This window comes from Sapajus apella, unplaced genomic scaffold, assembly GCF_009761245.1.
Source record: "Sapajus apella isolate SASKATOON/1434 unplaced genomic scaffold, GSC_monkey_1.0 scaffold17, whole genome shotgun sequence".
In the NCBI taxonomy this organism is placed as follows: domain Eukaryota; kingdom Metazoa; phylum Chordata; class Mammalia; order Primates; family Cebidae; genus Sapajus; species Sapajus apella.
Genome location: NW_022436957.1, coordinates 26,211,175 through 26,228,678, shown reverse-complemented (window position 1 = coordinate 26,228,678; position 17,504 = coordinate 26,211,175). Strand labels below are relative to the sequence as shown.

At 36.2% G+C, this 17,504-nt stretch overlaps 1 protein-coding gene across 13 annotated transcripts in view; it reads right to left on the bottom strand.

Annotated features, from left to right (window-relative positions):
- GK (glycerol kinase) overlaps nt 1–17,504 on the bottom strand; it is a 78,643-nt gene that overhangs the window by 19,474 nt on the left and 41,665 nt on the right. For 9 of the 13 annotated variants that reach the window (XR_004271166.1, XM_032286178.1, XM_032286185.1 and 6 more), the window contains 7 exons: nt 16,144–16,253; nt 15,614–15,680; nt 14,586–14,603; nt 12,876–12,911; nt 12,418–12,485; nt 6,467–6,509; nt 5,644–5,724 (listed from right to left, as the gene is read on the bottom strand). Coding sequence is in view for 12 of the 13 variants with exons in the window: in XM_032286178.1 (XP_032142069.1) it covers nt 5,644–5,724; nt 6,467–6,509; nt 12,418–12,485; nt 12,876–12,911; nt 14,586–14,603; nt 15,614–15,680; nt 16,144–16,253 (423 nt within the window). In the remaining variant the exon portion in view is untranslated. The remainder of the gene's footprint in view (nt 1–5,643; nt 5,725–6,466; nt 6,510–12,417; nt 12,486–12,875; nt 12,912–14,585; nt 14,604–15,613; nt 15,681–16,143; nt 16,254–17,504) is intronic. The other 4 variants (XM_032286182.1, XM_032286184.1, XM_032286186.1 and 1 more) reach the window with 1 other exon arrangement.

Sequence of the window (17,504 nt, the reverse complement as noted above, 5' to 3'; positions counted from 1 at the left end):
GGCGGGTGGATCACGAGGTCAAGAGATCGAGACCATCCTGGTCAACATGGTGAAACCCCGTCTCTACTAAAAATACAAAAAATTAGCTGGGCATGGTGGCGCGTGCCTGTAATCCCAGCGACTCAGGAGGCTGGGGCAGGAGAATTGCCTGAACCCGGGAGGCGGAGGGTGCGGTGAGCCGAGATCGCGCCATTGCACTCCAGCCTGGGTAACAAGAGCGAAACTCCGTCCCAAAAAAAAAAAAAAAATTAAATAAGATGAAAAATGTAATAGATGCGGTAAATGCTAGACAAGATAGAGATGATGAGTACATTAGCACTCCCCCACACTGATGGTAGGAGTATAACTTGATACATCTACCACGGAAAATGGTTTGCATTATCTACTCAAAGTGAAGATACACACAATCTATGGGCTAAAAATTCTACTCCTACAGAAAGGTGAATACATTTATATCAGAAGACGTATACAAAAATGTTCATAGCAGCATTTTTCATAATAGCCAAATACTGAAAACCACTCGAATGTCATCAATAGCTGAATAAATACTAAATTTCAATAATTTCATATGGCAATGAGAAGGAATGAAAACAACAGCTATATCTAATACTGTGGATGAATCTCACAAACATAATGTTGAAAGAAGCCAGATCAAAAAATACATACTAAGTGAGTCAGACATACATGCACATGCTCTCTCTCTCTCTCTCTCTTATCTTTTATATTTTTAATATATAAAACATTAAACACATGCAAAACTAAACTCTGGTGATCAGGGTTGTACATTTAAGTGTTAAATCTACAAAGAAAGGTAAAGAAGTGATTATGATAAAAGTCAGTTTATGTTTATCTCAGGGAGAGGGAGGAGGTTGTGATCTCGGGGCAAATAGAGGTTCTTGGGATTGGTAGCATTCTAGGAACAAGTTATATGAGTCTTTATAATAATTTTTCGAGTTGTACATTGATATTTAATGCATTTGTCTGTATGTGTCTTCTATTTCACAATACAAAGAAGGCTTTTATGTTTTGTCTTGTTTGTTTTGAAGAGATAATTTGGAAATGGAAGGTAGATACTGAGAAACTCACCAGGGATGCAGCACAGAGAAACAAAGAGATTAAAAAAATATAAAAGGGCAGTTAAGAGACATGGATGATGGGTTGAAAGGTTCCAATATTCATCCAATATCAATTCCAGAAGAGGATGGAAGTAATGGTAGAGGAGCAATATTTGAAGAGGTAACTGCTGAGAATTTTCCAGATCTGAAGACAGACTTGGATCCAAGTACCTAACAGGATAAATAAAAATAAATCCAAACCCAGGCATATCACAGTAAAACTACAGAACATCAATGATAAAGAGATAATGTTAGAAACTCCCAGACAATAAACTAGATTATCTACAAATGAACCACACATTGACAGCAGAGGTCTCATCAGCATCAAAAATGGCCAAAAGGGATGTGGGAAAAATAATTATTAATGTAGGCTTTTATACTCATCCTCAGAGTGAGGGCAAAATAAAGACAAACCTAAAAAGAATAGGCTTACTATCCTACACTGTCAGTAAAAGAACTATAGAAGAAGGATGCCCCTCAGCAAAAAAAAAAAAAAAAAAAAAAAAAAAAAAGAAGAAACAAAAAAGAAAAAAAAAGTAGGTGGGAATAAAAAAGATGTGAGACCAAAGAAATGATACTGGACACAGAAATAGATAAAATAAGTCAATAAATATGATTTATTGTGGACTGCAAAGAAAACAGTAATAATTATTGCATGTTTAAGAAAATGGGGGAAATGAAAGCTTTAGCAAAATAACACAATTGGTGATGGAGGTGGTAGGGTAAAATATTAAAGGTCCTCATCATGGTTGGAAGATTAAAAATACCAAACAATGACGTATACTCTTAGAAATATATACGGTTAAACAGTATCTTAAAAATCATGCAGGGTACGGTAGCTGATGCCTGTAATCCCAGCACTTTGGGAGGCAGAGGACGGCGGATCACCTGAGGTCAGGAGTTTAAGACCAGCCTGACCAACATGGAGAAACCCTATCTCTACTAAAAATGCAAAATCAAACTGGCATGGTGGTGCACGCCTGTAATCCCAGCTACTCAGGAGGCTGAGGCTAGAGAATCACTTGAACCTGTGAGGCGGAGGTTGTGGTGAGCTGAGATTGTACCATTGCACTACTCCAACCTGGGCAACAAGAGCAAAGCTCTGTCTCAAACAAACAAATAAATAAACAAACAATCTAAGGCTACACACAAAAGAAAAAAAAATCACCAAAATAAAAACATAGAAATGTATCTTATTGCTCCCAAATCAGCAGAGGAAGAATGAAAAAACACTAAAAGACTGAAAATGGGTAGCTATAGTTTTAGGTTTTAAAGAGCATAAAGACTAAAATTTTCATATCTCCAACTTCTAAGCCTAACAACAATCCATCAGATGAAAGACAATATTATTAAATATATACTATGTAAACATTTACAAAAAAAAGGAATTAGTATGACCAAGTGAAATTAGCATGAGTTAACTGATAAAAAGTTTTACCAGTCTAGCATTATTTCCTACCCTTGTTTTTTGGTTTGTTTTAATTTAATTTTTTTAATGTTTGTTAATTGTAAAAACAATTAAGGGCTGGTCCAAGTGCAGTGGTGTTTACAACTAATTGATCACAACCAGTTACAGATTTCTTTGTTCCTTCTCCATTCCCACTGCTTCACTTGACTAGCCTTAAAAAAAAATTAAAAAAAAAAAAAATTAAGAAAACGTAGAGAAAAAAAATTCTAACTACACCGTTAACATATTAGTATGTGTATGTGTGGTGTTGTTGTGCTGAGACTGCTAGATTAGCAGATGAAGGAAGGGACATAAGCTAGATGCAGTGACAACGCTGGACTTGGGAGACTGGAGCCCAGAACTTCCAGACTTACAAGAAAGGAAATGGTACAGCAGGGTGACCTAGGCATCAAGGCTTTCATGTCCAAGCATCTGGATCTGCATCCTGCATTTGCTACTTAATGCTGTCAAAAGTTACTTGGCCAAGGGACTCCAATTTCACTTTTCTAATCTCAGTTTCCTCATGTGTAAAACAAGGGGATAGGAGGGTGTAACTAAGTATGTTGTCAGATGATCTAGTGTCCCTCTCAGCTTTTACAATTCTAAGCATCTAAAAGCATTACATAAATTGAAACAAAATCATAAAGCAAATGCTTGTTAAATCTCTAGATGAGACAAAACTGAAAGAGTAACAGTAAAGAGTGAAAATGAATTCAGACTATATAGGAATAGGCTAAAATCACTATTATAAAATTAAACAGGAAGAAACAAAAGACCTGAATTTAGATCTAACAAAAAAAACTACACAAATACAGAACAGAGCAGACTTGGTTTAACAATGACTCATTTGAAAATGAGCTAGGTTTTTTAGCATATGCTCCCAGGGCCAATAATATGAAGGGGTTATTTGTCTAAATTAATGAACTCTCAGGCTAGAGGAGCAAAAGCAGTGCTTATGGTAGGAGAGGCACAAATCACCCTATTGATTGAGTGCAGGTCAGATTAGATGTAGAATATTATACTCCATTCTGGATGACATGAATTGCAATGCACCCAATGAAAGGAGCTCAAAACTATAAAGCATCCAGAAACCACACGAGATCAAGGTATTGGGTCAGTTTACCCTGGAGGAGGAAGACCCAGAGAAACTGACTGCAGCCTCCTAATGTCGGAACGCTTTTGACAACCAATGTAGTTCCAAAGCAGAGATGTTATTAAGAAGCAATTTTGGGTGCTGTCTTCAGACAGAAGTAGGATGGCTACTGGTAAGCAGACAGGAGAAGGCTTTTCATATTGGGTGGGGAATTAAGACCGGGTGACCACTGTCCCTGAAGCCTGTCCCAGGTCTAAGGCATCTGTAATTCTAAAGCACTAATTAGCCGAGCGCAGAGGCTCACGCCTGTAATCCCAGCACTTTCAGAGGCCGAGGTGGGCAGATCACGAGGTCAGGAGATCGAGACCAGGGTGACCAACATGGTGAAACCCTGTCTCCACTAAAAATACAAAAATTAGCTGGGCGTGGTGGCACATGCCTGTAATCCTAGCTACTCAGGAGGCTGAGGCAGGAGAATCACTTGAACCCAGGAGGTAGATGTTGCAGTGAGTTGAGATTGTGCCACTGCACTCCAGCCTGGGCGACAGAGTAAGATTCTGTCTCAAAAAAAAGCATTAATTGTTTCCTGTGCAAGAAGAAAAAGAAAGCAGAATCATATTATTATTATTATGTTATAGGTAACACTTACCAAGTGCATATTCTATGTGCATAGTGTTGTGCTATGCACTTTCCACAGAGGGAAAGTAGAGAGGGAGAAGGGTTGTAGGATTTTAAGTTCTAAGAAGTGTTAAGATACCTTTAATATACAGGCTAAGTTTTCACAATGCTTCCATCCATAGAAAAGGGGTTGGGGGTCGATATTATAATGCTTATGGGTTGGAAAAGGGAGAAAAAACATCAATAAACTAATATTCTTCATGTGCTAGGCATAATGACTAATAAAATGTTTTAACTCTAGCCAGAAGTCTTGAACTTGTCACCAAATTATCATCAGGCACTCTAAAACATGAGCCTCAATAAGTTTGCAGATCAACTGTATACTTGTGTATTATAAGGTAGCCAATTCAAAATTAATTATATAGAAATGCTTATAAGAAATGTATCCAATTTTATAAAAAGAATACTATTTTTTTGACTTTATAAATAAATGTTTCTAATACAAACTTACCGTATCCTATGGGCTTAGGCTGGCATATTCCTACTATAACATACAAACACATTCGAAACAAATGTTTCGAGTAATAAGTGGCATAAATCTCCTCACTTTCTTTTCTATATCAAAATGTTAGGTGGGGCGCGGTGGCTCCCGCCTGTAATTCCAGCACTTTGGGAGGCTGAGGAAGGCAGATCATGAGGTCAGGAGTTCGAGACCAGCCTGGCCAACATGGTGAAACCCTGTCTCTACTAAAAATAAAAAAATTAGCTGGGTATAGTGGCACATGCCTGTAATCCCAGCTACTCAGGAGGCAGAAGAATTGCTTGAACCCGCGAGGTGGAGATTGCAGTGAGCCAAGATCATGCCACTGCACTCCAGCCTGGGAGACAGAGCAAGGCTCCATCTCAAAAAAAAAAAAAAAAAAAAAGTTACACAAAATTTATTTTTATGAGGAGACAAGTAAAGAGAGTTGTTCTGCCTTCTTGTGCCCAGGGGTTCTTTTTGGAACACTGAGGCATTTTATTTATAAAAACAAAGAATTTTCAAGATGGAAGAAATGTAAGAGAGCCCCTTAATCTGATTAAACTTTAGAGATTTTAAAAAACCTTTACATTGTAGAGCTGTCAAGTAATATGTCTAAGGTGACACAATTAATTGACATAAGAACTGAGGAACCAATATAATCAAGGTCTCCTGTGAGTCCTGACACCCAGATCAGTCTCAGGTTCCTTCCACTCAATCAAATGCCAAGAAAGCAGAATTTTTTGAGTCCTCTGTATTAAGAGTTATTAGAAAAGTGTTAGAAAACACTGAAATTTGCATTAGCTTTGAATGTTTGTCATATTATCCATATCGATTAAAAAGAACTTACTTCCAATGCATAATATACCGGTTTGTCTCTGCCAAGTTTGTAAGCCACTGTGGTGAGAAGGCCATGATCAGAAAATACACACTGTAGGAAAGGGGGAGAAAAAAAGATTTCAGTAGTAGAAAATGAAAAGATAACATAAGAACATTTTTTTAAAGTTAAAATGTTTAAAATGATATAGGTAAAAAATAATGCAATCAATAAAGCAATTTTTAAAAATAAATCTTTATAGTCAAAATGATCAGAATTAAAAACACATGGCCAGGCACAGTGGCTCATGTCTGTAATCCTAGCACTTTGGGAGGCTGAGGCAGGTGGATCACGAGGTCAGGAGTTCAAGACCAGCCTGGCCAGCACAGTGAAATCCCATCGCTACTAAAACTACAAAAACTAGCCAGGCACAGTGGCAGGCACTTGTAATCCCAGCTACTCAAGAGGCTGATGCAGGAGAATTGCTTGAACCTGGGCAGCAGACGTTGCAGTGAGCTTAGATGGTACCACTGCACTCAGCCTCAGTGACAACGTGAGACTTTGTCTCAAAAAAAAGAAAATTATTCCTTGTTTCAAATTAGAGTTGCATTAAGAATTTGAAGAGGTCTCAGTCTAGATTTCCCACCAACACAATTAAAAACACACATATAAGTTTCAAAGAACCTAAAATGGTTCTTATTAGATCCATTTAAATTTTGTACTGAGCTCTAAATTAAACCCTGATAAAGATTAAGTAAAAACTAATGACTAAAAGTAATTTAATAGCAAATTATGTCTAAGCATTATTTATATGAACTTAAAGACTTTTATCAATTTTTAAATTTAAAAAACCAACCTTATGGCCTGTATTACATAGTAAGAAACATCCTGTTCCATACCTATAGTTCAAGGGACAATGAATAGTAAGACAATTTTATTGAAAGCAAATAATGAAACATTAATAATACAAATGATCAAAACTGACATGTAATTTAGTACAAAAAAGTCATTATATTACGGTTTTAGAAAAGTTCCTAAAGTTAACAAAAATCATATCTCTTCACAGAATGATGCTTTAGAAATCAGCCTAGAAGGAAATGTACTCGCAATCTTAATGGAAAAATGCAGGTATAGTATTTAGTGTTTAGTCAGTCATAGACCAGGGCTGTATTTATAAAATACCACTGAATTACAAAAATTCTAAGTTATGTCATAGTGAAGCATCATGACTGACAGCCAGCTTAGCTGAGAAACACCACTATCTTTTGGTGGGGTTGGGAAGCTAGATGCAGAGTGTGAAAGGGTGTAGCTGGACAAGCTGGGTGTAGCTTCCAAAGCATGGAAGAGAAGGCAATTTAAGGCCTATCTTTGATAATCAGAGCCCAAATGTAACATGGCTGATACAGAAGAACTGAATTTATTTTGTGGCAGCCTTATCAGTATAAACTTTGGACTCTGCAACAAGTCTGGCCCTTGGACATTAATAGGTAGTTTTGACTTGTGCCAGGCAGGTAAGTGGCCCAAACTGATATCCATAAGGGTCACAGAGGAACAGTTAGGCTGAGTTGGGGTAACAAGGTGACATTCTAGCAATTGAGAGATATGACAGTGCTCAGTCCAGGGGTTGGCAGAAGGATCCCAGAAGAAGGTACTACCGGTCAGCACTAACTCAACAGATCCCATCAGCTGCATTTTGATTGTGCAACAAACACAAAACCAAGGGAAATTGTTTTCTGACATTTTTCCAGGTACCATTGTTCTGAATAAGGATTAGCCTAGGATAGTCTATCTCTTCTCACTCAAATATATTCTTGGCCTGCTTGATGAGCAGGTGACAAATTCAAGGAGCATGGGACTAATAAATATCTTATTTTGTAAAGACACTTGTCAAATAACACTAGGTACAGGTAATACATTTACAAACTAAAACACAAAATCACTATAGCTTTTTATTGCCACACACTGAAAAAGCTATATATTTCAAGTTAACCTACTGTGATAAATATTCATAAAAATGGAAGATAATTGTCTATTTTGTGCTTTTTAAAGGAGAAATCTGTACCAATTTAGCATCTGTATAAACACTATGCTGAACAGTTGCATATGAGTCTTAAAGTGCAAAATTGATGAGAAGGCTCAAGGCGCTTAATAAAAGTGAATTCTTAAGTGAGTATACTTAATAAGCAATTAATGAATATTAACAAATATGAAGACACTTCTTTGCTATATTTAGGCCACAGCTTTTAAAGCAGTACATAGGAAAGCATTTTCCTCTTAAATTTTATTGTTCTTTCTTCCCAGTTATCAAGCATATATAGAGCTTTCAGCATTTATGTGATCTACCTTGCATTCCTCACTATACACTGTACTCACAGAACACTGTACTGTGTTCAAATATCCCAGAAAGATGTTTTACTTTTCTAACTTCTGCAAAGGTAAAGGTTGCTTGCTCTCCTTCATATCAGATCAGGACTGAGCAGCCCAGAGAGGTGTGACAAAGATGGCACACAGGGGCAGGGGGGTTTGCCCCGATAAAGCTGTGAAGGAGGTCAAAAACTTTATCACACTCAGTCAGCACCCCAGGACAGATGAGACTGCTATCTTAGGTGCTCTTTCAGAAAAATAAAATTTAATGTTCAAATAATCAATTTTTTTAGGTTCTAGAAAAATTGGAAAATACAGCTAAGCTAAAAGAAAAATCAGAATCATCCATAATTTCTCCCCCCACCCTGAACCAGAGATGGGCTTTTCATTGAATTCTGAGCTGACTGTCATTTTCTCCCTGCTGAGGTTGGGAGAAATTAACTAAATTTTCAATCCCAATCTCTCTAACCTCTTAGGACTTGGTCTTGCCTATCACTTATCCCCCATTTATTTTACAACTTTCATCTGTTCTCTGCTCAGACTCCAAAGAAACATTCTCTAGTCTTACCATAACTTACAAACAAAATCAAACAAAATTCCCAATATGTTTCATAATCCTGTTAACCTCATAAACCATGTCCTTCTCTCACCATTCCTGTATGGCTGTATTTTTGCAAAGCACCTATTTTCGATTTTCTACCTGCTTACATCTCTTTTGACCATTTGCAACCAGGCTTCCATCTTGAGCATTCTTGAAAGTCACCATATGAAGACCTAATTTCAATGTATAATGGTCCATTCTTGGTTCTCAGCCTCCATGACCTCTTAGTAGTGTTTTGTATTACTGAGCATGCCTCCCTCATAAATATCTCTACCCAGGATTTCCACGCTAATGAATAACTTCAGGCTAGGTGCAGTGGCTCATCCCTATAATCCCAGTAGTGTGGGAGGGTGAGGCAGTAGGATTGCTTGAGCCCAGGAGTTTGAGACAGCCTGGGCAATATAGTCAGACCTCATCTCTACAAAAAAAATTAAAAATTAGCAGAGTGTAGTGGCATGCATTGGTAGTACCAGCTACTCAGGAGGCTGAGGTGGGAAGATCGCTTAAGCCCAGGAGGTCAAGGGTGTAGTATACTGATATCTCACCACTGCACTCCAGCCTGGGGCACAGAGCAAGACCCTATCTCATGTATATACACACACATATAAATATAACAAAATATGAATAACTGCATTGTTTTTCTGACTTCCCCATCCCAGTGCCTGCTACTTCTAAATATCTCCTTTACTTGTATATTTTTTCTTGGTAATTTCATCTACCTCTGTTGCTTCAAAACCCCCTCTATCTAGAGGAAATTCAAAATTTCCATTTTTTTTTTTTTTTGAGGCAGTCTCACTCACTCACCCAGGTTGGAGTGCAGTGATACAATCTTGTCTTACTGCAGTCTCCACCTCCCAAGTTCAAGCAATTCTCATGCCTCAGCCTCCTGAGTAGCTGAGATTACAGGCACTTGCCACAACACCCAGCTAATTTTTGTATTTTTAGTAGAGACAGGGTTTTGCCATGTTGGCCAGACTGGTCTCGAACTCCTGACCTCAAGTGATCTACCTGCCTTGGCCTCCCAAAATAGGATTACAGGCATGAGCCATTGCACCTGGACAAAAATTGCCACTGTTATACTAAACTTATTCCACATTTCCAAATGTGTGCAACATACAGTCTGCCAGTACCACAAACATGCTCTGAACAAAAATTCTACTCAGACCCTTTCCTTATATTGGCTAAGCCTAACCATTGGGTCCAGGTACCTAGATTACATACCTACTTCCCTTCCCTTTCTCCTCTGCAGTGTCATGCACATCCACTCATGGTCCCCCTCTCTGTCCCCATCCTTCTGAGCCCATGTGCTCATTACCAGGATACTATAGTGGCTTCCTCCATGGCATGTTGACCTCTAGTCTTTCCTCACTTTCACCCAAGACTGCTGTATTATAAACTGACAACTCCAGTCATCTCTGAACACTAGCTCATAAACCATCAAAAGTTTCCTACTGCCTATCAAGAAAAGCTCCTTAGCCTGAATTATAGGGCTTCACAACATGATCCTAGCCTTGTGTTTTTTGTCACTTCCCTACTTTAACATTCTCTACATTCTCTAAACAAAGTCTTCTATTTCCTCATACGTATCTTGTTCAATGTTCTCTGTATCCTCCAATACTGCTTATTTTTCAAAGCATCTCATTACTTAGACAATCTTTCATGATTTTTCTTTCCTCCCATTGAAACCCAACAGCTTTACTTTAAAGTTTCTCATGGCACATAACTTCTGATTTATATATGATTAAATGCGTACTTGTGTTCTTTTCCCTCAGGAAGATAAATATGAGACCAAAGATCTAACAATTTGCTATTTCCCTCTTCCAATCTGCAGTAGCTGCAGGGGTACTCAAACAAGTCCTCCCTAACTTAAATTCATCACTTAAGGATGTGACTGATAATGTTAGAGGGGAGGGGAGTAGAGAAGAGGAAAAGCAGGCTATTGTATTGGGTACTTATCATGTGCTACACATACAGTCGTCCCTTGGTATCTTGCGGGGGGATTGGGCATTGGTTCCAGGGGCCCCTACTGCCCCAACAGATACCAAAATCTAAGGATCCTCAAGTCCCTTGTATAAAATGGTGTCATATTTCATATTTACATGTAACCTACATATATCCTTCTCCTGTATATTTTAAATCATTTCTAGATTACTTATAATACCTAATACAATATGAATGCTATGTAAATAGTTATTATGCTGTATTTTAAAATTTGTATTTTTCTGTTGTATTGATATTTTTATGGTTTTTTTTCCCTGAATATTTTTAATCCACAGATGTGGAACCTGTAGACACAGAGGATTGATTGTACTGTGCTAGGCACCTAAAATATAAATACCATTTGATTTACTAGCAATAGTGTTTCTGGCAGAGGAGGAAAGAAAGAGAAAAATAACCTAGTTTTCTATTTTATTTCTCTTGACTCTTGATTCAGCTGCCTGGAACCCAGATTCCAAGAATGTTTCTAGACTTGTGCTGACTCAAATGCTCTTGGTCATGTCACCTTATATTATCATGACCTGCAAAGAATGTCCACATTCCTCCTCCTCAAAAAATTCACACAAATAATGTCACCCTTTCGCATGAGAGCCCCTGACCCTGCTGGACTACGAAAACGTTTCACCTAGAAATGTTACACATTCCATTATTCACAAAGGAAGAACTTAATCACTGAAGTTAAAATTGATGAGACATTTAGGAAATCCTCAAGAAAAGAACAACTAAATGTAGTCTCTTGCCAGTTGTACAGAAATCTTTTCCACACAGGAGGCAGTATACTACATAGGTTAAGAACCCTGGCTAAGGAATGAGATGGATCTAGGTGCAAATATTGCATCTCCCACTTACTAGTTGTGTGCTGTTGCATAAACTATTTTCTTTAATTCTGTTTCCTGATCTATAAAATGGGAATGACAGGATCTGTATGTGGATTAAATTGTATAATGTGTTTCAAGCACATGGAGCATTATATGTAGCACAATAGCCACTGGCTGAGCTTGTGTTATAATTATCAGTATTATTTCAGCTTTGGGGGCATATTCATTTTTGTTCATGAATACATATAATTGGCAGGTAGTTTTTTTAATATTTAAAAGTTTACCTTTAAATAAGTATAGTGATTGGTGGAACAGAAAGAAAGAGTGCCAGATTCAGACTCAGAAGGTATGGGCTTGAGATCTGGTTCTGCTTTTGTGTCAAGGCTATGACCTTAGCAAGCACATAACCTCTTTGAACATCCATTTTCTCATCGTAAAGTGAGAGTCATCTTCTTATTACTCTTAGATATGGTGCTTGTCCCAGACTCTGCATGTGTGAGTAGTAAGAAGATGAGATTGAGAGAAAAATATACCAAATCTCTACTTCTATCATTCTTTCTGCTTCTTGTCAAAGGAGAAACTTCAGATAATGGAGAGAAAGCACAGTGCTAGGAAAATAACCTTGAAAATTCCACAAAAATATAACTTTACAGTTAGTGAGAAAGACTTAATATGCTGAAAATTATGGTTTATATTATGGCTCTTCCTCACTTCTTCCCATCCCTCTCACCACCCCACCAATCTCCCCAAAAAGGCAAGAATACTTTGAACCAAAATTTAGTTTTTGGGATAAAAAAACTTAATTTTACAAATTAAGGTCTTTATAAGCGTCATCAGTGTGCATATATATGGCATAACATATTTTATTTAAAGATATTTAAAAAATAGTAAATGTATATATACATATTGGAGCTATTAAACTATTGGTTTTCATCCTGGATGAACTTCAAAAGCTTTTCCTCATTCAAAGCACCAAGTGGGAAAAACAAAACAGCATTGGTTTTTAAGTCTGTTTCTTAAACTCACGTATTTTTGGCTTGTCCATTCTGGAAGCACATTTGTCCCACCAATGCAGCAGACTGGTCCCCTAAACACTGAAAGTATAAATGACAATAAAAAACACTGACTAATAAAATAGTATTAATTTCCTCTTTAGAAGAGCCATGGGACTTATTTTTCTTTTTTATTTATCAAGGAATGAACTGTCTACATTTCTTACATTTTCTCCATTTGGCCATTTTCCCCATTTGTTAATACCATTTGTTAACATATAAGAGAATAAGTATGGGAAGGGAAAGTTAAATTAATTTATTCAAAAAATTCTCAATGGCCCACAGTATGTCACATAAGAACAAGAATTAGCCAATTTTGCTACTTTTACTTGTTTTCCCTAGTTTAAAAGGGGCAGACTGATGGAATAAGAGAAGGAAAGCCATAACATGGAAAGGGGTAGGGATCGGGAGATACTTGGTGATGAAACTTACCCCAGATATTGGCACACCTTCCAAGGCCCCAGCTTTCTAATAAAAATTTTAAAAAAAGATTATGAATAATCACAAAATTTTGGCTCTACTCTGCAACAAGGGTGAACACAAATAACAACGTGCCAGAGGATGTGGGCAGATAAGACAAAGAAAGTATTTCAACTAAAAGATGATACAGAGACAGATACTACAAGTATTCCTAGAATGACAGGAAGAGATGTGGCACTGAAGAATGAATACAAAATGTTAGACTAGGAGCCAGTAAATGTGGGCTCTGCTCTTGGTTAGTTAGTTAGTATTAATCCACTAGCAGTCCGCTGAAACCTCTCAATACATCACTTTATTTCTCTACAAAATGGAGACTGGGCTACATGATTGCCCAAGTTCATTAGTGCTTTGCTATTATTGCCATTATTAAGAAATGACTAATATATTCTTGAAATCACTATCAAACCAGTATGAAACATTTATTTTGCAAGGCCATATTTTGGCAACTTTTCTTTCTACTCAAGCTGCTCTGAACATAAGAGTTTTCAGGTATTGGATATTATTTGTTCACAGCAAACATCTGTCTTCAAATTTTGATAAGCAACAGTTAATTTATGTCATAAATACTGGTTTTTATTTTGATCGTGATGGCCAGAATTCTAGTAAGAAAAATGAGATTTAAGTGGCTGATTGTAGACTTTACAAACTTAATTTTTAAAAAAGCACGCTAACTCAAAGCAATATTTAATGATATTAAGGAATTAAGAAAACTAAGAAATTTGATCCCTGAAGTAGGGGTGATGTACTAGGAAGAGCACCAAACTACAGCTTTGAACCTGACTTGTTGGTCTGCCATGTATGAGCAAGTTTCCCAGGCTCTGGGAGGTTTAGATATCCTGTCTGTTAAAGTGAGGGCAAGAACAGAATCCACCTTACATGGCTATGATAATGAGGAAATAATAACATACATGTAGAAACCCTCTACAAAATAGAAAATGTCCTCTAGATAGCTGGTATCATTTTATTTCTTTCATGTTTTCCAGTTAATTCAAAATCTGTTATCTTTATTTACTGTATATATTATTTGAAAATCTGGATCTGGATATTAAGTAAAGGGTAAATTTCTCAAAAGGCTTAAAGTACATCTATAGGAAACCTAGAGGCTATATATCTTGATATATTTAAATATTACAAGAAGTTTTTGCTTATGCTTTCAAAATTAACAAACTATCAACAGGATCTACTACTATGTGTGTTCAGGCACATAAAGTGCTCTTTTTTTCTTCACAGGGAGGGACTTCTGATGCTCCTCCTGGAGCATCCTTGATGAAGCATGCAGAAAAAGTAACAGTGCATTTCCACCTAACTGGTCTGGAAAAGTAATCAAGATATCATTTAAAATAGACATTTCAAACTATATCTAATCGCCCTATTATGCTAAGGCCCAAAGCACATCACAGTTGTACTTTATGAGAATATCAGAATCTCTCATTCCAGGAAACTACCTTAGTCTTTTATTTTAGAACATTACTCTTAAAAAAGAAACAAGACTAATTTTTTTTAATTAAAACCTGACCAGAGCTTATAATAATTTGGAAGATCAAGGATATTCCAGATATATATGTTTAGTAAATGGACTTCTGCTTGTGTCTACAAATAAATGGAAGTGCACTGTATCTTTTCCAAATGAATGGGTACATAATTGGTGGGCAACCTACTCACCAGGCTATGAGAGATTTTCTATAGTCAGCAAGGGGGAAAAAGAAGGATAGAAGCATAATATTTTAAATGCAAGAGAAAACTAGGCCAGTTCAACGTTTTTTTTCTAACCATCCTCTGAAACTATTTCTCAAGCATAGTTTCTTTTTCCTTGACCCAAGTCAGTTTGCAGACAGCTATGAAATGATCAAAGCACTTTTGCTGAAGATAAGCAGTGACTATGCTTCCCTTAAGGAAATTCTGTTGCCTTAAAAAGCTTTATTATAAATGAAACAGTTAAAAATTCTTGCTCAAGCTTTATCCAGAGCACTTAGTGTTCATCTGTATCATTCACTTTATAAGGGAAGTTTCTCATCTTTCATGAAATGTCTAAGTAATGCTTTTTGTAATTTATCACACTTATTCCTGAGTCTTATCATAAATTCCAGATTTTTGTGCTCAAACACCAGTGCAATTCCTCCTAGAGGTTTTCATTCCTGATGTTTAATCACAGACCCTTAGTGATGCTAAGCACACTTTTTGCTGAAACCATGTTTTTACTGGATTTCAATGAAATAAAAAGTAAAAATGTCCATTACAGAAACCAGTTTAATTAGCAATCTCAAATCAGAAACATACTCTTTGCTTTCAGTTTCTTTGCTAAATTTTGCTCATGCTGACAAAGAATCTAATATATAACATAGTTTGGCTATAAAAGAGATTCAACAGGAAAAATAACATTACTAAATGTACAGTCTCTCCTCTAAATTAAAAGCAGACACCACAACTACTAAACAGTTATTTGGATTCAAAGAATAAATTGGCTCATGCCAAGTTAGAGTATCCCATTAATTCTTTAAAAATAATAATACTCAAAGAAAAACCAATTGAAGTTTATAAATAAGTTTATAAATGCCAAATCCATTGGTAAGAAGGACTTTAAAGTTTTTAAGTTACAAAACAAAACAGCTGACTTTTGAATAATGAATAGTCAAGTTTTTTTCTAATAAAAAAACTTTAATTATTAGGTTGGTTTTTTTTTTTTTTTTTACCATTAGGCCATAGATCTCAGAAGAACTCCGGACATTTGGAAGAATTTCCATTGGAATTCCAAAAAATCTAAAAAACAATAAGATTGGGTATTTAACACTATTTTGAATAGACATCTAGAAACATTTATATGTATTTAAATGCAAAAAGTATCAATAACAATTAGAAATGGATGTTTTTGAGCATGGAGTTGGATAGTAATAAATAACATAAGCCAACAGAATATAGTTGTATTCTTAGATATTTAACGTTCTAACTTTACGCAAGCCAATCAATAAAAATTAGAAAGCACACAGAAAACAAAGTACTTTTATAAAGGAACCTAATCTTCCATGAAGAATAATTAATTTGGCCTGTTTATTATATAAGCAATAGTCTCTCTTTAAAAAACGCACAACATAGATTTGTATATTGTAGTTGAAATAGCAACAGTTAAATTTTGGTGCTCCACTGACATCTGAAAATAGTATGATTTTGGTTATAAATAGGTAATATATTGGGAAAATTATATTTAGAGCAAAACAGAACTCACTCGCAGAGCTGTTTATCCCATTCCAAAGAATGAATGTTGAAAAGCATAGTCCTACTTGCATTTGTCACATCTGTACAGTGGACACCTCCATTGACTCCTCCTGTCAAACTCTAAACAGAATAAAAAAGACAGGTTAAATTTGTACTTATTTGGAATTTAATTTACATATTGTTAAGGGTTATAATCAGCAGAGCACATAAAGCAAAAGAATGGAACATTTCATTTATCTAGTTTTCTAGTTTACAGCAGTGTCCAACAGAAATAAAATGTGAGCCACATATGTAACTTTAAATTTTCTAGTTGCTATACTGAAAGCATAAAAAGAAACAGGTAGAATTAATCTTAATACTGTATATTTTATTAAACCCAACATATCCAAAATATCATTTCAACATATAATTAGTGTAAATATTATTGAGACATTTTACCTTCTTTTTTCTGTACTAAGTCTTTGAAATCTGGTGTATATTCCATGCTTACAGCAAACCTCAATTTGATCATGTTTCAAGTGCTCAATAGTCAAATGAGGCTAGTGGCTACCTTATCAGCACAATTCCAGTTACTTGATGGATAAACAAAAAATCAGTTTTGTTTTCACCTATTATGTTTAAAAAACGCAGACTCTTATTAAATTTGGCAAGATGAAATAAATTGAAATATCTGCTTCATAAGGATATTAGATAATCCTGTGTTGTTGTCATCTCTGGTTTTTTCGTTGTTGCTTTTGTTGTTTAAATAACAATTTGCATTATGCTGTCTCCACTCACAGGTTTTAAACTTTCTTTCTCAGGTATACCCACATGCCTGAACTGGAGGCATTGCTACCTTCTTTTACATGGAAGCAGTAAGAGGTAGGAAAGGAACAAAAGTTGATAAACAACATCCACTGGGGATATAGCCAAAACGTGCTCCCTTGAGTCTCCTGCAGCTAACAGTTCCCACATCTTGCCTTACTCTGGTTCGATGCAATTGTCAAAGATACTCATTCAACTGTGACTGACACATGTGAAAATGGCTGGTCATGAACACAAAGCACATTCTGCCCTGGCCAAGCACATGGAGAGGTGAAGTAGGTGCCTCTTGCTGATATTGGTTCTGAAAGACCTGCTCTGTGGATCTGGCAAGTGAGAGTGGGGACAATATTTCCTTGACGTTCCCTTGAATGTTGAAAAAGATCATCACATACTTACTAAAATATTTACAAATAAAATGAAATGTCTTGCATTTGTTTTAAAATTATCTGTGGGGAGAAAGCATATGTGAGTATAGCAAAAACAAGATTGGCCATAGGTTGATAATTGCTGCATGTTCAGTGTAGGCAAAAAGATTCGAAATACAAGTCATTGTAACATTGCATTTGT